Genomic DNA, 22,266 nt, shown 5'->3' with positions numbered 1-22,266 from the left:
TTTGAGGATAATTAGATGATCCATCACTAAATTCTCTAAACTAACATAATAAGAATTGTATAGTTGACAGTAAGGGGAATTACAAATTTGATCTGAGAGTTAAAGGGTTAATGGATAATGGACCTGCTAATCCATATTCTCACGAGAAAATAATTTTCCTCAATTTGGATTTGCCAGAAAAACCAATGATAACAAAATTAATCGATATAAAGCGGTAGTGTGTTAACTCAAAATCCAGCCAGACAATCTCATAAGATCTTTACATACTTTACTTTAGAAATCGGTTTTGTTTACTCGTAATGATGTCGCATTTTATCCCTCCCTTCCCCCGCTATTTCTTTTCTATGAGTCCCTACCCCAAACCTGTCCACCTGCGTAGGAAACTAGGGCAAATCGACTCTGGTACAAACGTTTCTGGTTTAATTTGGTCGCGAATCTGGAAACATCTCTACTATTTTTAGCCCGTGCGTGAAATGGCTGACAACAGAGAAAAGAGTTGATGTTACTAGAAAACTGACAGCGTAAAGACTAACTTATTTGAAAAACGCAGTACATTACTCTGTTTCTATTTACATATAGCACTGAGCAAATTGATTTTCCATTCCGGAGACACTCAATGCAAAGTGCAAACTACCTTACGTCATTTGTCACAAAAAGTCAAAACAAGGCAAAGCGAAAATCTAATTAAACCCGTGTCAATGGCTCCCTCACCGAAGTGTCCTCTGTATTGACTTCAAAATGACAAAAGTAGGCTTTTACGAGGATGGTGAGATAGAAGTGCTAAACATCAGCAACGTTTATTTTGAAACGAGACCACTGTGCTTGAAATCTTCTTTGCAAACAATAGCTTCTGAACTGAGTTGTTTACATCGGTAGGACGTGTATTATCTTATGCATGCGCAGTTTTGTGACACATGTATTTCTCTGCAAGAGTTCGCCACCGGGAAAAAGTTACAACTGTTAAGTCCTGCTTGAAAGCGTCCAATTATCATCATTCGCTTCATCAACTACAAGCCAAAGAAAAGAGAAACAGTGAAATTCTCGTTTTATTCTACTGCAAGGCTGTTTTAGACTTGTAAGAGTTTGTGGGTTTGGCAAACAAGTACCTTACAGTCTTGGAATTGCAAGTGTTTATCTGGTACCGGTTGGGTCTTAAAATTAATTTGTAGTCGTAATTGCCAAGGTTTATGTAAAACAGATGGTTGGTTAATTCCGTGAAATTCTAGAAAGGATTCTCATTAACTCCGCTACGGGATACTACAGTTTAACGAGACGAATTATGGATTGAAAAGGATCAATTCTAACTCCCTTTGTTGTGGGGGCCTGACGGTAGAGAAGGCAGTCGTGGCAACGTGCAGCGTCTTAAAAATCTAAAGTAAATATTCCCTTCAATTCGAAGGAATCTTTTTCAACGTGGACTCATTCCAAAGCCGGACTTACAAATCAAGCTGTCTTTAAAAACAATGAATTCTAAACAGCTCTTGTTTGAATCAAAGAAGGTGTAACTTTTCCGCTAAATTGAAGTGGCTGTCGACTTCTTGATTGGGATCAATTTCTAATTTTATTTGACATTACCAAAGATGCCAATTTCTTCTTATCATGGGTTGAGGAAGAACTCTGTCCCAGCAACGCCGTGGAACAGCACAAAAATTTCACCTCATAAAAACCTTTCCCGTAGTAACTCAACGTCTTACAACTCAAGCAAAAGACCCCTTGGTTTGCCAAGATTATGGAACCACGAGGAATTTTTGATAGACGACGAACAAGGCGGGGATAAATATTCCAAGAGTTGCCCATCCTCAACTGTTCATAGTTCAAGGAAACCGCTCGTGAACTCTCGACCAAGAAGCGCTCGATCAGCGGCTGACAGAAGACTTAAAAGACGGGATACATTTCCAAAGTTTGCAAGTGAATTTTATCGCAATGAAAGTCGAGAATATAGAAGAAGCAAGAGTGATCCATCAATTCTTGCAAAGAAGAAGCAGAGGAAAAGTAGTATTACAGCTCCAAAAAGACCATCAACGTTATGGACTGTCGGTAAGAGGCAAGAAAAACCTAATTCGTCCTCGGCGCGCAGAAGAAAGGTAGGCTGTCAATTTACTGTTTGCGCTGCAAGATCAAGAGAGAATGAACTTCACTTTATTGGGGGTCGGTGGCTGTGGTCTGAGTTACGGGTTCAAGATTTATTGTTTAGATAGCAATCTCTCAGTACTGTTATTTAGTGATTTTGACTTATAATCTCAAATCTAATCATAATGTTACGTTTATTCGACTTTTATTTCAAGGTGTTAATTTCTCATGGGTGCAAACAATGGGAAAGCTTCCCCAAAGAAAACAATAATTTATCTGATTAAGCTAAGTACTCGTGCTTTTATTCTCCATCCAAACCGAAGCGAATTGAGGTCAGAACAATATTAAATATTATATTCAATACAATATTCAATTTAAATTGAAAAAATGCAAACATTCATCCGATTAATTCGTACCTCGCCCGTGATTGATCATACATTTAATATCATGTAAATTCTGCTCAATTTATTATAGGATATTGTAATTTCAGTGGCCAGTTCCGCATGAATCATTACAGTCTTTTGGCAACTCTTGTAGCATAATGAACTCAAACTGATTTATTTTGGTCAATTTTTACTAAAAGACGGATTCCAAGAAATACTGTTCCCATTTTGCTCCTCCATCACTCCTAATTTCTTTCGCCAAATTTCAAGTCAACGATTTGACACAACGGCTTGATGGTTTTTTTGCGCCAAAGAAAAATGCATCGGTGAAAAATATTATCAATAAATTAAGGAACAGCCCACAGCCACGTAATTCGCTTGCAATGAATTTTTTTTTAGCAAATTGGAATTTTTTATGGAGACAAAGCGCCTTTGAAACGGAAAACTCATTTGCCATGCCTCCGAGATCTTGGCTGCAAGCCGAACCATGGTTGTTACGTGAGAAAACGGAATGGTTCATTTTGTTGTTTATGATCACCTGAAAATAAACCACTCTGTTTGATAGGTAGCTAGGGGTTTGGCTTTAGTGCTCAATAGACTGTCCACATTCTTAGCACTGAGAATAGGAGAACTGGACGCCAAGAATAAAGGAGTCATCCGGACGCTACCGCAACCTTTTGTTTTTCTCACATAACTTAAGATTCCAGAGCTATCTCTATTAAGTGGATATTGGCTTGATCAAATATAAGAACTGTTTTCTTTACAGATAAGTGCTGTAGTTTATCAATGCCGTGGCAGATGTCAGCTTCGGCAAATTTCAATGATAATATATTCTCTATATAAAGTTATAAAACTGGAGTCATGCGATATATATCGAGACAGGTCTCTGAGATAAATCCATCTTCAGTTTTCCAAATCCACATTTAAAAAAAGGGACTATATCGGTAATCTCTGTTTTGTTGGGCTGAAGAATAACATCATGACAATAAGTTTTTAAGAAGTTTTTTTTGGAACCTTCGTACTACTGTCGTAAAGAGGCTGTCTCTTTTCAAAATATGCTTGTACTTCTGATGCGAAATAAAATGCCAGTAAGAGTATTAAGAGAAGAAAGGACTTTAAAATTACTCCTATCAATTTGTAAAGAATGACAACAATTACGAATATTCTTTTCAATAACTCTGATCCTCCATTAATTTTGACACAAATAAGCTATTGCCTCACATCTCATTGGTCGACAATTTAAGCCCGTGATCTGTGCTTCGCTCCTTCGCTCACCGTGAGACTTGAGGCATTTGATCAGCGTGGAAATCATTAATCGATGGGTCCTCGGATATTTTAGTTGTCAGCTGAAGACTGTTCTCTGAAACGAACCAAAACGAAACAAACGGCTAAAGAAGAGTAATTAGTAACGAAAGGTAGGATTTCAAGTTATCGGTATTCTAACCTTTGCCGGTGTCGATTTCACTGTTCGACGGTATCATAACATTCACGCTAGCAGCGGGCAAAAAATTCTGTCTGTGAGTACATAAAGATTGTTAATCTTATTATAATATTATCGTTGAAGTTTATGTCTTAGTCATTCATATCACAAGATTTCTCTGCGGGATTCGCGTTCAAAACCAGTCGCTTGCATTCCCTTCTAATAAACACATCGATCGGCGAAGCGTGCAGTTGAAAATTTGTTGCCGTTTAAACACACGAGCAGATTTCTGTGTCAAACCATTTTGTTCACTTTAATATTATTCATTTCTAACGTGATTAGAAAGAGTTTTCAAATAGATTATTTTAGCTCAGATTCAAATTCTCGGAGTAAACTACAGAATTAATTATGTCCGGGTGAATTTTCAAGTCCGTCACTCAAGTCATTTTTAAAGGTACTTTCTCGCCTTCATTCCAAATTCACGCCAACGAGGTTACATCAGCCTTGTTTAGTGTCTGGTGTCTAGGGCCAATGATTACTTCAGTGATTTCTTCAAGGATGCTGTAGTTCAATTATATTTACGTTTCTTTCCTCTCTATTCCCGCAATTTGACACAGGTCAAGAGGAGGAGGTTACTCAAACTTCAACTTGTAAAAAGTTATTTCTTTCAATTGCCAATCGATGTTGTGATAAAAATGCAGTTTGATATTTACCTACAAGTATGTTTAAATTTTGGAATGAAAATTTATTGTGATAGGCACGCTTCGACACTTGTACACACACGAAAATTGGACGTTGCTATAGCGAAAATGTCGATATTATTGACTTACGAATAAAGTCACGTTTGTTCAGCATTTGTTTTGGTGTCACATCGTATTTCAATTTTCATTTTATGTTGATTAACAAGCGTTGTAAAATTTTCTTTTTGTTCCTCTCATTTAGGTCAACAACAGTCTCGCTGCATCGTCTTTATCCTCGCCCGACGGGAGTTTATATGGCGGATTGACGAAGAAGCGCCCAAATCAAGGAGACAGGGTCGTATGCATACTAAACAAGAAACCTCAACTTGGTGTCCTTAAATACATCGGAAGAACACATTTTGCCGAGGGCGAATGGTGTGGTATTGTGTTGGACGAAGCCTGCGGCAAAAACGACGGTTGTGTTCGTGGAGTGCGTTATTTTCGTTGTAAAAATAAACACGGGATATTTGTACATTCGCATAAAGTTAGAACTGCCGATGACATTACACTATCGCGATTAAACCTGCTAGAAAGCCCGTTCAGTCCACAATCACCGGAAAAGAATATTAAAGAAGGTAATCACAACGAGCAAAGCATGTCGTCTGGTGATGTGGAAGTAATGCGCTCCAATGATCGCGAGGTTTCTAAATATAGAGACATTAACAAGCCGATAAAGCATACGAGAAGGAATCGTTCTGTCTCGTTGGATAGATATCTGTTCTTAAAAGCCAAGCAATTGGCGAAAGGTCTAAATATGTTTTTACATAATACGGAAAAGAGTGAGGAAATGAACACCTGGGTGCAGAACTGTGTTAATCGCTCGCGTTCGATGCCTAAAATTTCCAAGGATATTTTCCCGGATTCAAGCGAGTATTGTTTGGGAGGTGACATGGGGGATTTGGAGAAAAATGTTTGGAACGAGAAAACGGCATTTGATGCTGTGAATAAAGACTACATCTCTGTTGGAGCTGATCACAATAAGCCTTCAAAGATGACAGGTGTTCTTGACTTGCTAAGAGATGGCATTAATAATTTAGCAGGAGATCTTCAGGCACCTCTTTCTGTGCAGTCTTCATTGGAGAATTCCTCAAATAAACAGAATGGTTTTCAACCAAGTAAAGATCAAATTTATCTTAATGGAGGAAAAGCTGCTCTTCAGAAGAAGGTGGGACATGCTGTTTCCTTGGATACTCATCTGATGGTCGAGAAAGGACACTTAACTTTAATGTCAAATTCTGAGAACAACGAATACACTTGTGCAGCGCATCTCTCTACCAAAGAGGACCCCTTTATTCAAGGACGACATTGCAGCTGCCCAAGCCTGCACTGTGCTGATCATTTTTCAGAAGCTATTACAGCCTGCCTGGATTTGGGGCGCAGAGAAAGGCTTGCCATTCCTGAAGCTGAGAATGAGAACAGAAGCAACACTGGCAGATCTGCTAAGCTCTTGGGCAAAGATAACACTCAACAGAAACATCCTGGGTGTCCTCATGCGCAGTCTGACACATTTCAGAAAATTTCTGATAACAATAAACTGGTGAATGGTGATTCTCTGATTTCTAGTGATAATAAATCAACTCAGGTGAGGAGCTGGCCTTGTTTGACGTCAAATCCTAAGAAACCTCTTAGGAGATGCAGCAGTAGCAGTGATATTCATGCTGAAAGTGCCCTCAATAGGAGTGGAGACTATGATGAGGTGTTTGATGACAATATTCCTTCGATATTGGCAACAGTCAAACCAATATCTAATAATACAGTTAAAAGGTCTCTTGATCTAAATTGTATTGACACAAGTTTGTCACAAGCCAGTGGTATCAAGGCTGCAAACAAAACAGTTAAATCCCATGATCAAGTTGTGGATACTGGTTCTAACTACACTGACAGTCTCTCTGGATCACAAGCATCATTATCTTCCACTGGAACAAGTGACAGCAAGGGAAAAAAGATGTCTGCGACAAGACGGATCCTGAGCTCAGTCAAAGCCCCTAAGTCTAAATCAACATCAATACCAACAAAAAGCAGCAACACATCAAAAACAACACAACAGAAGCAGTCTAGGCTAGAACAAATGCGTCAGCAACAAAATAAAAAAGTTAACTTATCATCTGAGGGTAAATTTCCAAACAGAACTGGGCCCAGTTCAGGACATAAACAGGAAGGTAAAATACAAAAACGACACACTCTAGCAACAATACCCGATCAGAAATCATTTGTACCATGTCCAGCTGTGAATAAAAGGCCAACAAGTGGTAGCATCACAGAGCAATCCCCCAGAGAGGAATCTAAAACCTCAAAACTTCCTGTTAAGAAGCTAAGTACACCATCACAGATTTCAAAACCAGCAGCAGCTACTAAACTGGAAAGGAAGAAAGACAGTGCTGCTGTTCAGAAACAGCTTAACACTGCAGGAAGTCGACCACCAGTAGCTCCTGCTGTTAAAAAAGAATCTGGCTTGGCAAGGTCAGATTCGAATGCAAGGAAACCTAACAGGACATCTCTTCCACAGAAGGCCACAGGTAAAGAGAAAGAATTTGCTGCAAGTGGATGTAAGGCCATAGGTGGACAAACTCCAGCATCAGCTAAAGGATCAAAAGTGTCATCCACAGCAGTTGGGTCAAAACCACAAACAGCAAATGTGAAGAGATCAAGTAGTTCTGTTAAAGGTAATATATAATATCAATTATTATCACAATGATAATGATGATATTGATAATATAATAAATATCCATATCAACTTAAAAATTCAAATTTCTAGTAATTAACATGTCTGTTCTTTTTCCTCACACTTGGCCATATCTCTTAGATTTTTGTTAAAAAATAGATATTATTATGTTACCAGACACTTAAAATACACACAAAGTTATAACAAATATGTATATGAAATTTATTTTCAATTATGCTCCTAAAACATAAAATTTAGAGTCACTTTGCTTGCTGTAAGGACTTTGTTAAACTGTTTGCGCATAAGTTTAACCTAATTAGAAATGTTTGGTTTGAGGTCAATTTTGTCATCAGTATTAACCTTATATGAAATTTCAATTATTTTTTAAATGTCCAAAACTTACCTGAAATTTTTAGCTCAACCTGAAACACAGACTGTAGCTTTTGAGTTTTAACCAACTGGTGTCTTGTGTCATTTACAACAGTTCACTTTGTGTGGAAAAATTTTTTTCTCCCTGTCCAACCTAAATATTGGTGAATCTGATTTGAATCTTTGATGTACCTATAGGCTGTTATTGTGAAGATAAGGCAGTGATAGTGGAACAAAATTTTTGTAAAAATTATGGAAATTTATTAGACATTTTCATTCATTGGCATTCGTCTGAACTCCATATTTAATTAATGTTTGGTTAACTTCTCATGCATAAATAATGTTCCACAGAGAATGAACGGATGACATTTCATTCACTAATGGACTCAGATATTGTTGAACAAAAAATCATTTCTATTTCTTTGACACATATTTTATTTGAATTACAATGTCTTAGAAAGGATATGAGAGACTTAGAGTGTTTTCTTGTAAAGTATTTTCGAAAAAGAAGAGAAGAGAAATCTGATTTAAGCAAAGCCAAAAGTGAGCCAAATGTTGCTTGTACAGGTAAGTATAAAGGGTAAATATGTGATATCTCATGAGAAACAGCTTGTTCTCTGTTGGATTTTTTTTTGTTAAACCTGGAGTATGTTGTTATGCAAGTTATAATTTTGTTGTGTTCCTACAAAAAGTAAAGGTTGCGTAATTTTATGAAAGGGACTTGGTTTAGTGAAATGATTTGATGAATATTTTCATATTTGACTAAATTTCTCATTTTTATTTCATTTAAATAAATTAGTTGTATAATGTTCTCAATCATGAAGGACTCTCAATCTTTATTGTGAAAGTTAGAAAGTATATATTTTATCACTAATAGGAAAATGTGTCATTCAGCATCAAGAGTTTTTGTATTTCTTAAATCACTGTAAATAAAATAAATACAATAATATTTATCAATAGTTCTCAAGCTTTATGGTGAAAGATGTCATTGATAGGAAAATGTTTAATTTAGCATTAATAATGATATTTTTGTATATCTTTCATAGCTTTCAAGCCTATGAGTTAACAGAAAAAAACAAGTAGCTTAATATGTATGTATATAGTAAAATTACTAACTTGAGGCTAAATGGAAATCTTTATATAGTTAAGACACTAATATTTTTCAAATTCATTTTTATATAGCTAGATCATTTTGAATTAAAGATGGTGTGAAGTGCCTTTGCATGCTTGCTCTTATTTTTGTTTTAATTTCAATTCAAATGTGTTTCTTAGGAGAGGGAATACTTTGTGTAGTTCTTGATTTTTTGAGGCCTCCTGAATTTTTTTTTTCACATTAATTTGTGCTGTTGCATTTGTTTGTTTGGCAGAGAAAACACAGGCACCTTCAAAACCGGTCAATAGGCAGCCATCATCAGCTTCATCCAACAAAAAGCCTCCACACGCTGGGAAACAAAGTACAAAACAAACTCCAGCAAGTCAAAAGCAGGGATCCTCAAAACTGCCGAGAAAGATTTCGGGACAGCTGAGCAATGCTAGTGATAGTGTATCAATAACAAGCAGTATCAGAGACCAAGATCATCTTGATGACTTCATTGATTCTGAGGGTGATTCTGTATCTGTTCACTCTGACACTTTCATCCATGGTGCAAGAGATTTCTCAAGCAGAAATTCACAGCAAGATAGCTTTTCTCTTGGAGGAGACATTGCTTTGCACAACTCAGATGAAAATGATGGCTCTACAACAATGGTGCTTGCCAGTTCCCCACTAGAAGTGCCTTGCAGAACAATGCCACCAGATATTTTAAGTGAGACGCCGTACCTGATTAAGCATTCTGTTGGAATTCAGGTGGAGGATGTTAGTCATTTAAAAGCTATTGAGGATGTCAAAGAGAAAGCACAGCATCTGGGTGAGCTTTTGAAACAAAGGACAGAACTGTGCGGCCAGCTACAGGATCAAATTGACTGCAACAGTAATGACTTTGTGGCAGCATCACTGTTGATTCTGACCACTGTACGTAAGGTAAGACATCTTTTACCACTGATGTGGGCATAGTGAATTCTTATTAGAGTGAAGGGAACTCGGTGCCATAAACCATATGTAAATGCAACAAACCATACAGGTCAAATTAAATGGATACTTTAACAAGGGCTGGTGCTACAGAAAAATCTTCAGGGCCCCATATCTTAATTTGTCTCAACTGAAGGCTAAAATTCATATTGAATCCACAGCTGGTTTGGTGTCAAAAGTACAGCAATCAACTCCAAAGGAAAATTGAATCAACTTTGCAGGAGATGAAAGTCATTCAGGAGAAACTTGGTATGTGTATGTCAACAGGGCTTCTTGATACTGTTGGTTAACCAGCATGTTAATTCAGTTCTACTAACACTTAGAAATTCCTGTCTTGTAGTTGAAGAGGAAGCAAACAGCGTCAAGCTACAAGAAGAGATGATGTACCAGCGAAGTGAACATGCAGTTGCCATAGAAACCTTAAAGGCTGACCATGAAAATCTACTGGAGGAGACAAGCTCAGAGCTCAAGTGCAAACATGAGGGAGAAATTCAGTTAGGTAAAGTATCAATCATTAATAATTATTGATGGTCAAATTTATTAGTTATTGAAATTATCATTATTAATTTGTGTTGCCTTTATTTTAGCTATTGAAACTCACAGATCACAGATGCATGAAATGAAGGAAGAGCAAGAGAAACAGGTAATTTAAACAACAAATTGTTTGACTGTAAAGCTTCATAAAATCAGTTTAGTTTTCTCAGGGATCTCAAAAAGTTTGAGTTGTGGTTTTTTAATCTAGAATCTGTTAAATGTCCTAAATATACCTCCTTTTTGTCTCTGAACAGGTGACACAATTGAAGAAGACACATGATGAACTTGTAGCATCCTTAAAGGACAAACATCAAGATGAAATTGCTGACTTAGACAGCAAACATTCCTGTGCAGTTGATGGTAAGTCAGTTGTAATTGCATGGTGACAATTAGTACAGCCATGTAAAGAAAACTCCTGCAATGGCAACCCAATCCCCTTGATCTGAAGCAAAATTTTCCTTTCCCTCTGCTCTACAGTTCAAACCAGAGCTGAAGGTGATTACCAGTAGAGGTGTCCAGGGGTATCTACCTCTAGGAAAAATTTTGAATGTTGGATCCTCAGGAAAATCTATTGAAATTGAATAAACATTTTTAATGCCTTACTTGTTTACAGCAGGATGTTTCTCATTTTGCGTCAGACCATAGCCAAGCTAGGATAAAGCTATGGTCAGTTATGTATTCTGGACATTCTTGAAGATGTGGTCTGGATTTCTACAAATAAAAAAAAACCCAACATTAAATATTACTATTTTATTGACTGCATCAATTGTTTTCACTTTTAGAGCTTGTCGAGGAACACCAAGTGGAAATAGAAACAATTAAAGCAGATTATGAAGAACAGCAGTCAGAAATGAAGGTGGGAGAGTGTTTTCCAGGCACTTACTTTTATTTTAGTTAATTTTTTTTTTTTGTGTAGAAAACTTTTTCCTTCTTGACATGGACCTCCATTTTACAAGATGGGTTCCAATCTGAACAAGATATTTCCTCTCTTCTTCTCTTGCTTTTGCATAATTTTTTAAGTTGTGGGGTGAAAAGAATTTAAAATACAATTTTTGTTGTCTGTGTCAACCCCCGAACTCCCAGAAGTGATGAACATGTAACTTCTCCCTATGACATCCATACATTATCCAGCAGACAGGTAATGAGAATACTCAAACTAATCTGGTGGAAGTTGTTATCTTGATCTAAAACCAAATGGCTGTAACTGATTTACATGCCGAGAAATGTGTAGCAGCTACAGTGGAGAATTAATGATCAGATTGTGGGAGTTAAAGGGTGAAAAGCTCATTGTATGATGTAAAAAACAGTGCTTCAGTTTACTTCTCTTCTTTTTGGGAGTGGTGGTGATGGTTCTATGGTAACTCAAGTGTATTCTTCTGATCTCTTTCTTGCAGGGAAAGTATGACAAGCTACTGAGCGAGCATAATGCATTGAACAGTAAGTTTCAGCAGCTCCAAGAGGATAATCAAAGGGATATTGAGTCCCGAATACAGGTTATTATTATTATTATTATTATTATTATTATTATTTTTTAATTGTTTACCCTGTCATTTTATTCTTTGTGAAGCATTACAATGTTATTAGTGTTGGTGATGTGGCTTTTTCTTTAAAATTTCAGGAAGCAATCAAAAAGTACGAGTCTCTGCCAGCTGAACTTGAAAGCTTAAAAGCTGTGCTGGAAATGAAGAATGAGGAGATAAGACAGCTGAGGAAGGAAAAAATGGAGAAGCATCTGGAGGTATGCACTTAACCCTTTAAACCTCAAGAGTGACTAGCATTTAATTTCTCCTTACAGTAATATTCCAGTGTCATTCATTAACTCTTTAACTCACAGATCAAATTTGTAATTCTCCTTGCTGTCAACCGTATAATTCTTACAATGTTAGTTCAGAGAATTTATTACTGGATCAACCAATTATCCCTTAATTGATATTTTTCTTTATTCTCATCACTTATCTGGTTGATATTGTGTTGATATTTTAAGGAGAAATTCTGTCTTGGTCACTCATGGGAGTGACATGGGTTTAGAACATGAGAGTAAAGGAAATGATTGCCAACTTAGGAAGCTTTGATTGTTAAATGAATTCTCCTTGTCAGTACCAAAGGAAATGTATGGAGAAGAGAATGGAGAAGATGGATACTGATATTAGGGTGTAGATGATTCGTTGTACTTTCAGAAATTTTTTGTGCACAAAATAGAGTTCATTATGTCTGAGTCTAGAATTATGTTACATGTATATAATAACTTTACTGATAAATTTGTCAAGGTGTTGTGCCGCTTTTAATTGCCTTTCAGTTGGAGAAACTTGAAGATGTCAGAGCAAAAACAAAGAAACTTCAGCAAGAAAATGAGTCATTATCTTTTGTGGTGGAGACGAAGTCTAGATTTGAGAGGTGCGCAATATTTTTTCCATCTTATGGGCTGGGCCTATACTACTACTGATTGTGCATCAATGTAGTTCACACATGTTATCATGAATACTTGAAATATTTTGGGGACACCACCATTGCCTCCTAAGAGGCCCATGGTCAACTATGCATGGATGTGAGTCTGGATAATTGGTGAAGCCCACATAGTTAGGGGTTATAGGGTGAACTCTATGAGACAATAATAATTTGTGAGAGAGAAAAAAAGTTGCAATAAAGCAAAGAAATGATTCTGGCGAGTGGACTGCAACTGTAGTAATTGCAGAACGAGCCTGAATTTTTTCAGGCTTTGATGGGATTCAAGCCAGACATTAGTTAGGTACTACTACCACCTGAGCTATGGTGTACAAAGCCACAAGTTGGGAGGGAGGAAATGTTGTAATTTTTTTAGCTTCTTTCTGTATGAGGTCCCATCCTACAGATGAGGCAGAAAAGAAAATGAAAAGAAAAGCCTTACAGACCATTAAGGCAGACCTTAAAACAATGCTATCGTTGCTGAGTTTTATGTAATGTTTAGCCTTGGAAGTTTACAGTGAGCCTCAACCTTTTCTAGCTCACCTCCAAACATATCAAACCAAAAAAACTGGCATAAACTGGACCCTGTCTATTAATGCAATTTTATTTAAAATCAGTTTTCTTTCATGGAGTTGATTTAAGATCTGGTGCAGCTGATGTTGTGGAGGAATGCTTAGTTAAAAGTGTTTGTTAATTTTTCAGGCAACTTTCTGTTGAGCGAGACACATTAAGAAATAGTTTGGAAAGGGAGTCAGCCAAAAGCAAGAGACTTTCTCTAGAAAATGAAGAACTTCAGTGGCGTCTGGTCAACAGCACAAGTCCTCCGTGTACTCCCACTGATGAAGGTGGTCCTCTTGCAATGGCGAAACATAATAGTAATCGCCTCTCAGCTAGTTTTCCTGACATTGAGAGCATAGATGAATAGGAAATCAAAACTCAGTGTTTCAAGCTGAATTGATATTAATTGGGTTCAGCCCATTCCAATAACTTGCTAACAGACGTTTTCTCTTTAACTAAGAGAAGAATGTGCAAGTAGGCAGGGTAGAAAACATTGAAAGAAGTAACAATTATTGCGTTGGCTCTCGTTGTTTCATCTTGTCTTACAATGACATGGAGATAGATGAAAATAAACCTGTTGATTAAAAAAATAGTTTTTGTCAGTTTTTTGTGAGCTGAGATATCTCTATCTCTATTTCTTTGTTTGAGAAAATTTTGCATCTGACAGCTAAGGGAACTATTTTTATTGACAGTGTCTTTTTTTCATAACATTTGGCTTTAGTTTAATTGTTTTTTGAAATGCCAGCATTTTGAAGAAATTTTTTTTTCTCCTTGTATGAAGTTTTTATGTCCTAAATTCATCTACATATCACTTGCCTTTTGAAATCCAGGAAGAACTTGTAGAGCAGATTATTGATCATGGAATTATGATGTTAGAGGAATAAATGATTTGAGGTACACTGTTTAGTAATAACAGTGGAAGAATGAATCATTCAGTAGCTATTTGGAATTATTAAATAGATTAATGGAGATTGGTTCTTAATTGCTAGTAAATGCCTAATAATGCCTCATTTAATTTGTAAAGTTAATTATCAAAGATTATGTTTGAACATCAGTGTTCTCCAGAAGTTCTAGCAGGTGGTATTTCTGCCAGCCACCTGTTTCTGAAGTGCCTTCTACAAGGTAGTAAAATACCTTTCACAATCTGATATAAATTTTATTCTTTGTTTACCAGCATATTTCTTAAGGCCAAAAAAAATTTCTAGAGAACACTGAAGTGTAACTTATTTAGAAAGGATTTTACTATCCCTTGTACATTAGAGCTAGATAATTTACCTATATATTCTATAGCTAGATAATTTGCTTATAGTAAGTTAATTCTATTTTATTCTAGTAGAGTGCTTTTGTTTATTATGAATTAAAAGAATTTATTTTTGTAACATTATTATCAAATTCTGATTTGAAGTGGAAAATTTCACGACTGTTGTCAATTACATTATTTAAACAATTTGAATGATGAGTGGTGCAAATTTTGGCCATGATGCATACTGCAAGATATGTTTATGAATGTAATAAAATGCTAGAAGCTCAGGGCAAATGCAGAGTTTGCAAGATATACTTTTAAGATGTACATTAGTTAACATTAATGATAAAGTTTCTGCAAATTGTCAAAGTCGAACTATCAGTTATTGAAATAAATATCATGGTGTGAGGAGTATCTAAAGTGCATACTCAAATTTGGCATAATATTATGTGAAAATTCACTCTTGTTCCCTTTTGAGTTGACAGTGTAGAGCTGCAACAGTCAACTTTGATCTGGAAATAGGACAGGTTAAAGTCCAATTTGGTCTTTAATCATACAAACAACAAATCAGGCAACTGCAAAGCTAAAGTCTGATTTGTTCATCAAAACAAAGAGAAAATTTGAGCGACAAAACACCTTTTGACAAACAAAGTATCAAACTAGATTGATGTTCCTGTCCTCACCACCCACATCTTTTCATTTGGTCTGTATGATACATGCCCTGAAAGCTCAGCAAGTGAATTTTTTTTAAGAACAGGGCAAGCTTGTGAGCTGAAAAACACTCATTGCCATCCAGGGAAATGTAGTCCTTGCCCAGAAAAGGAGAGGAGGGTCATTTCAAGATCAGATCTCCTAAGTCACCCAGATATTCCTTCAAAAGTCTTGGGGGGGGGGGGGGGGGGGTAAGCTGACTTAAAAAAAAAAAAAAGGGAAAAACACTATCATGAAGAACACCACTTTTATTCGCCCAAAACACAGTTACACAATGGCTCAACAGTTTTACTGTCACCTCATACCTCACATCCTGCCTCACACAAAATGAAATCCAAACTGCACTCTAACATTGTTTAAAAAGCACCTTGTCTTAGGCCAGTGTTTTCCTTTTCAGGTAGTAACCAGTAAAATTTATTGCCAGTAGTTCCCTTTCATTAACATCTAAAACTGCTTAAAAAATTCAATGAGTAAAAGGGTTGCTCTACTGGATTGAAAATTTATTTTTCCTGTAGTGTGTAAATGTGGGAGAGCACTGTTAGGGTAGGCAAAAACTTTGCAATTTCTCATAAAAATGAGAACATATTTACCAAAAAAAATAATACAACTCTCTATTGGTTGAAAAAATCCATCCTGCATAAATTCAAATTTTAACCATTCAAATTAATATTTTACAATAGTATGCCATCAAAAGCATACACGTCACAATGAAATAAATAACACTCCAAAACAAGCTGTACAGTAACCATGGCCCAAATATCCTCTCTTAATATAATATTACTTGCACACCATGTACATTATTATACATACAGCCAATACAGATTTTAAGTGAAAAATATATTATTTGCTTTTGTTTGGTGAGCCCTTTTTAGGATTATCAGGATAAGTTTGTTTTAAGGGAGTTAACCCTAACAACATGATGTGTCTATCATACACTTTTGAGTTTCTGAACATGACATCGGTGCCATGAAGGCGGTCCAGAACACCAAGAACTCCATAATTTTGAGTAAATCTAAAACAAAAAAATATATAACAACTATAAGTTACAGCATGGTCAGTTGCTCTGTCATCCTGGTTATTCCACATGTAAAAAATTACTTTCACTTTTACCATCACGAGTAACAGTCAGTTAACTAAGGCACCTTTGTTGAGAGTACACATCCAGGGAGCAGGAAATACCACTATACAATGGTTTTAAGACATACACACGTTATTATACATTACGCTTGTAAAAATACACTTAAATGCACTTGGAACTCCAATCTACATGTAAACAACATGTATTAAACAATTTGCATTAAAAATATTCTGGTTGGTTTTCTCATTTAAAGAAGCTTAATATTATCACCAGCAAAGGGCTACGCTGTGCAAGTCCTCTGATTACACAGGCCAGCACTAAATACAAATCAATTCCTCTTACTTGAGGTGATGGAAGTCATGAGCTTCTGGTGATGGCATAAATGGCAGGTGATAACCACTGTGCGTGTTGACTGTGGTCATAATTGCCAAAGCAAACCACATCCAGGCCGTAGCAATGTGGGAGCCCATTAGCAATGGTCCAAGAATGATTGGACACAGGTTCGAACAAAGATGCTCCAAAGGGTGGGCATATAGTGCCGCAACACCAATTGGAGCTGTCCATTCATGGTGGATCTTGTGAACAAAACGGTAAATACGAGGATGATGGAAAAGTCTAGTGGAAACAAAAACAAAACAAAAAAAATGAAGCTCGAAAAGCTAACTAAATCATGGGAATGTCTTTCAACAAGTTAAGTTCTAAAGTTCAAAATCTACTTTTAATTGCATGTACCTGTGGCTGTAGTAGAAACCAACTTCTTCCACCAAGGAGAAAATTGCAATTTCAAACAGCACCCATTGGAAGGTGGGTAATTCTGGACCCAAGGGGCAGCCTCGCCAGGTGTACAAAGGGTATAGAACAATAGAGAAAAGGCCACCAACTACAATCTGGTTGAATAAAACCAACTTCACTGCACGCATGAGCTTTTTGTGGTCAAGCTGAAAACAACGAAAAGCATACTGTTAATACAACACTGTTATTACCACTCTCTGACCAAGTTTAAAGAGAATGTGCAATGACATAAAATAACATGTCTTCCAACTCTTCTTAAAAAAAAAAAAAAAACCCTGTCTTTTCTGGCTTCCACCAACTAAGAATTTCTCAATAAACATCTACAGATTTGATCTGTTGTCATTAAAATAATTATCTGCTTTCAGATTTTTTGATTGCATGTTGATTTTCCTGTACCTCTATTTTGAATTCACAGTGAGCCCTCCCCCCAAAATAAAAAACAGCAGCATCTTGTTGGGTTTACATACAACCTTTATCTTGTACTTTTCCATTCCTAAAAAAATTAATTCTTAGCACAATCTGCAAAACAGTTCTTGTGGTTTCACTCTGAGAAATTAATGCTAAATCAAACAATTCAACATCATTGATTTTTTCTTTCTTGTCTCATCACCTTTCTGTTTGCAAACATACCGACATTGCACAGAGTGTTAAGGAAGGGAAAAGGTTAAATTTCAGTGCTAATAACAGCTTTTACTTTTTACATCATTACAGCAAATGATTTACCGGCTGATTTGTTCCATCCTGTATTTTATACTGCAGAACCCACTTCGGCCACCCAGTAAGATCCACAAACAAATAAAATGCATTGAATAACCAAAACACAACAAATGTCACCACATTTGTTCCTAAACAACAACAATACAAATGAGTAAAGATTTGAACTTGTATTAGTTAAGTCAGTAATGACATGAGTATGCATATTCTTCATACTGATTTTGATAGATTTCCTGATAGATTTCCCACACTTCCATTTGTATAGCTTTTGTTTAACTGTATGAAAAATGTAATTAACCTAAAAGGGCAATTAATTAACTCACTATAACATTCCCTTCTCCATTTCCTTTTTCTTGCAATTATTTAAAAGGCTGTACTTGTTGAAATGGAGGAAGTAAAAAATACACAAATCGTACTGACAAGAAGATTTTGTTTCAGTATGGAGAACTTCTTTTGCTGGCAATCATTTCCTTTATTTTCACCACCTTGGTATTTGACTTACCAATGATATTGTCAGGAGAAATAGGATGCCTGTCAATTCTAGGGGTTAACCCTTTACCTCCCAGCTCAAATTTGAAATTCTCCTTAATGTTAACCATGCAATTCATATAATGTTAGTTCAGAGAATTTAGTATTGGACCAACTGATTAACCCCAAATTGAAATTTTTCTCAATTCTCATGACTTATCTGTTTGATATTGCATTGATATTGTAAGGAGAAATTATGTCTTGGTCACTTGTGGGAGTGAAAGGGTTAAAGGGTTGAGGGTTCCATAGTATCAGTGGTTACTAGTCTTAGAATATATTCCTATCAAGATTTAATTTATTTTTTGGCTTGAAATTCATTGAAACAGTATTATTTCTACTTTGCTCTGTGTCAGATATGATAAGTCCAGGAAAAGGGAATATTACAAAATGTATTCAACAGCGAGACATTTAAAATTATTAGAAAAGTGATGACCATAAAGATTACGCCTCTTACCTACAACAGTAAGTAAAAATTGATCTCCACCAAACAATGAGTGGAATTTTGCCCACCATCCCTGCCAAAGATCCCCAGAGGCTCCCCAAACACGTTCCACATGCCTGTGATCAAACAAATTTTTATAACTTGAATTAGAGGCATCAAATGAAAATATTCCTCCTGATAAGATTATCAAAGCAAAGATAGATATTTTGGAAGAGCTAAAAATAACTTTGAATTACAGTTCCTTTTTGGCTTTGGATTGAAGTGAGTTTTGTCCAGGGCTTCACCCACTGGATAGGAGAGCAGGAAAAGTTCATACTAGGCAGGGAAATCTATATGTCAAACCTAACATCAGTATGCATATTCTCCATACTGTTCTCTGCACATTTCCTTAGGTGCTGACAATGAGAACTTTTTTAACAATCACAAGCATCTTTAATCGGCAATAATTTCCTTATCCTTGTGATCTATATGACATTGTGACTCAGATGTAACATTGAAAGAAGAAATTAGAAGCTAGTCACTCTTTGTAGTTCATTTGTTAGGATTATCAACAGCTCTATGTTTTGATATTTGATATCAAAGGGTGGAGGGGATTAGAAAGGGGAGACTGATGACATTAATAATAATAATAATAATAATAATAATAATAATAATAATAATAATAATAACTTTATTTAAGTGTCAGTGTATTTAGCACTGCTGTGCTAATTGGGGACACTGTAAATAAGGAAAAAAATATCGTAAATGAACAGAAACTCGTTAAAAACCCCAACTGGTAGGAGGCAGACCAGTTGGCTATTTACAAAGCGTGCAGGAGTTGAATTCGGGGCCACCGAAGACAAATCCATCCAGTGGCAGGGAGGAGGACTTGAACCCGGGACCTCCGGCTTACAAGTGCAGCGCCCTAACCACTAGGCCACGCTCGCCTCCTAATGACATTAGAGTATGGTCACAAGACTGCTTTCAATACTACTAAGGGGAAGGCCCTGATCATGAACAGAGAAAGATTGAGAACCATTTTGCAACAACCCCTGAGTAGGGGACTCACAAGAGATCAGCTTCCAAAGGAACATCTATGGATGATCAAGGAAAGGAGCACAAAGAACAGTACTTCATTGTAGCATGTAACATTTCTTACCATGTGATGGTGTTTCTAGCTGCTGCAAAGCAAATTAAAGCCGTACCGACCACAAAGGCTGTTTTCTTTAAGGCAGCTATCACAGACTTGCCGTCCTAAAAAAATATGCAGCAAGGTTATTAAGAATCCTACACAAACATCCTACACAAACATAACACAATATTGAAGGATTTCTAGCTCTGTTTTATTGTGCAATGATTATTTATTACATAAAAGTTTGTACCGAAGGTGGAGCATTCTTATCTCTTGGTTTGGCCCATTCTGGCATAACTGGACTACCTTCTATCTCTGTCATCCTGAAAAGTAAAAGAATGTTAGGTGCTTTATCTCTGCAACAACCATTAAAAATGGTAATTTTGTCATTTTCCTAATGCATTCAGTTGTTGAATAAGAAGGATTTTGAAAGAGAAAGCATCTCAGAAAACATGCCTAGTTTTGAGGCCTAAATCAACCGAGAAAATATCAAGAATTTATGTGTTTAAGTCAGAGGTCATCTATTAATAAAAAGTTTTCTTTTTTTTTGGAATAGATTTTTATAAAAGAAACAAAAGGAACAGAATAATAAAAGTGAAAACAGTAATAAATCCCCTCAACTTTGTTTGTGAATTGTTCTCCTTGGCATCATTACGCGTTCTTCATGGTATACAATGTTCCTTTATCATCTAAATAATTTTTTTAGAGCTATGTGGATATTATTGCATCATTATAAAAGAATTCCCTGGGGTAATATCATACAAACTGAACAGGAACAGGCAATTAATTTCACCATTCCCTGGCAGTATTGTTTAATTCCCTAGGTATATAATATCATACAGGCTTGTTTAATTCCCTGAGGTAATATTAAACAAGCTGAACAGGAATAACAGGCAATAAAGTGCATTCTTTAACTACTCCTTAGGGAGCCTTCTTTTGATGTCATCTTGTTGAAGTAACCCCCTCCCACGTCCCAACCCCTGACCCAACCCGCACTATTCAAATGCCCACGCAGGTGATACTAGGTGAAATATTCACAAAATTCTTACTTATTTCGAACAAAATATTCATGTTTTGTTCACCACACTGTTCACGTTGAAGTGGAAATTCACGAGCGTAATTTCAATGTAGGGGTCACAACATCTTACATATTCCTTTATATTATAACTCAAACTTAGATCGATAAACAAAACATCTTAAGAATTTACATCTTCCGTTCTTGCTGAAAAACCGTTCCTTCTCATTAATTAGTATGCTTTTCAGACGCAGCTAATCAGTTTTTGTGAAAGAGAGCTGTAAATTTCACTTCAAAAGGCCTTATTTATATCCAGTTATGCAACCGCGATGATTCTAATATCTGCGTATGATTCAATATTTACTTGGGCAAGAGTCAAAACAATTGCAACAGTCCGCCATTATCGTTTTTCGCGAAAAACCCACAACATAGCTTCGGCGACGGTCAAAAACCCGAAAATTTCGACTAGTTTCGATCAATTTGATAGCTTCTATACAAGAAAACGTTTGAAAAAGAAAAAAATAATTAAAATGGCAGGAATCTATGAGGAATACAGCAAAACATTTGTATGAAAAGTCGCATGACATAACATATTCGCACGGGCGGTTCGTTTCTAACCGAAAAAATATTCACTCGCTAAGCTTACCTTCACTTTCAGGCTTCTCGACTTTTAAAGCTTGCCTTTCCTTAAACCTCAGTTATAGATACCTATCCAATATGGTACAGTTAACTTTCCTTTTCCGCTGAATCAGACACTGCTCGGTTGGTTTGTTGACAACTTGATATGATCATGTGACTCAAAAGAGTGCAAATTCCCCCTGAGAGATTGGCCCGATGACGTAAGTGGTATGATTACTATAGAGATCTTAAGTGACCTTGCATTCAGGACAGGATATTATCAATTTTTGTCGACGTCAAAAGTTTAAGGAAAGGCTGCCAACGTCACGAAGCTAAACTTTCCAGGCACTGATCTAATGACGCAACAGACGAACTTCAACGATGTTCTTCCGCGCGCATGATCTGCTGGGAAAACCTCTAGGTCACGTTTTAGAAAACGTGACCTTTCCACGGAAGTATATATGAACACGAGCCATTTAGTTACATTTGTCAAGATTGATGGAGTGAATAGACTTCTTTAGCTTGAATGTTTTGTTTACCCATTAAGGCCTCAAGGGGATTCCGAAAAAAAAGGGGGGGGGGGGGGAGAGCGCTTATTGAGAAACTGTCAACCTGTCAACCATCACCCTGATGGTGGGCCCCTGCCTGTACTAATTCCAATGTAGTTGAGGCCTCAAAATTTATTTATTAAGTGGCAATAGAAACAGGTTTTCCTTGTGTCCTCACTACATAAGAAAGTGAGGAAGGAGAGGGGGGGGGGGCGCTTGT

General features: G+C 36.5%; 2 protein-coding genes and 1 long non-coding RNA gene across 6 annotated transcripts; 1 reads left to right on the top strand and 2 right to left on the bottom strand.

Moving 5' to 3' along the window:
• Positions 1 to 400: 400 nt before the first annotated feature.
• LOC113667587 (uncharacterized) lies at positions 401 to 14,903 on the top strand. Of its 4 annotated transcripts, none has more exons than XM_089190974.1 (12): positions 401 to 2,084; positions 4,816 to 7,276; positions 9,012 to 9,664; positions 9,874 to 9,961; positions 10,053 to 10,211; positions 10,300 to 10,355; positions 10,501 to 10,606; positions 11,029 to 11,102; positions 11,641 to 11,739; positions 11,865 to 11,984; positions 12,543 to 12,640; positions 13,391 to 14,903. In XM_089190974.1, exons 1-12 carry the CDS (start codon positions 1,581 to 1,583, stop codon positions 13,611 to 13,613), a joined length of 4,641 nt encoding a protein of 1,546 aa, XP_089047100.1. In that variant the 5' UTR covers positions 401 to 1,580; the 3' UTR covers positions 13,614 to 14,903. The 4 variants fall into 4 exon arrangements, with proteins under 4 accessions (XP_089047100.1, XP_089047102.1, XP_089047103.1 ...); XM_089190976.1 differs by lacking the exon at positions 401 to 2,084 and adding an exon at positions 3,673 to 3,868; XM_089190977.1 differs by lacking the exon at positions 401 to 2,084 and adding an exon at positions 3,710 to 3,970.
• Positions 2,118 to 4,062, bottom strand: LOC149034948 (uncharacterized). Its single transcript, XR_016182127.1, has 2 exons — positions 3,898 to 4,062; positions 2,118 to 3,813 (listed from the first exon to the last, which is right to left on the bottom strand). It is a non-coding gene; the product is annotated as an uncharacterized LOC149034948 (long non-coding RNA).
• A 530-nt stretch (positions 14,904 to 15,433) lies between the features above and the next one.
• Positions 15,434 to 21,893, bottom strand: LOC113667576 (fatty acid hydroxylase domain-containing protein 2). Its single transcript, XM_089190987.1, has 8 exons — positions 21,527 to 21,893; positions 20,116 to 20,188; positions 19,893 to 19,987; positions 18,767 to 18,870; positions 17,794 to 17,915; positions 17,011 to 17,216; positions 16,621 to 16,893; positions 15,434 to 16,212 (listed from the first exon to the last, which is right to left on the bottom strand). The coding sequence occupies exons 2-8, from the start codon at positions 20,185 to 20,187 to the stop codon at positions 16,041 to 16,043; spliced, it is 1,044 nt and encodes a 347-aa protein (XP_089047113.1). The 5' UTR covers position 20,188; positions 21,527 to 21,893; the 3' UTR covers positions 15,434 to 16,040.
• Positions 21,894 to 22,266: the final 373 nt, after the last annotated feature.

The sequence above is a fragment of the Pocillopora damicornis genome, chromosome 13 (genome assembly GCF_964200805.1).
Source record: "Pocillopora damicornis chromosome 13, jaPocDami1.2, whole genome shotgun sequence".
NCBI lineage: Eukaryota > Metazoa > Cnidaria > Anthozoa > Scleractinia > Pocilloporidae > Pocillopora > Pocillopora damicornis.
This window is presented reverse-complemented; position numbering and strand designations above follow the sequence as displayed.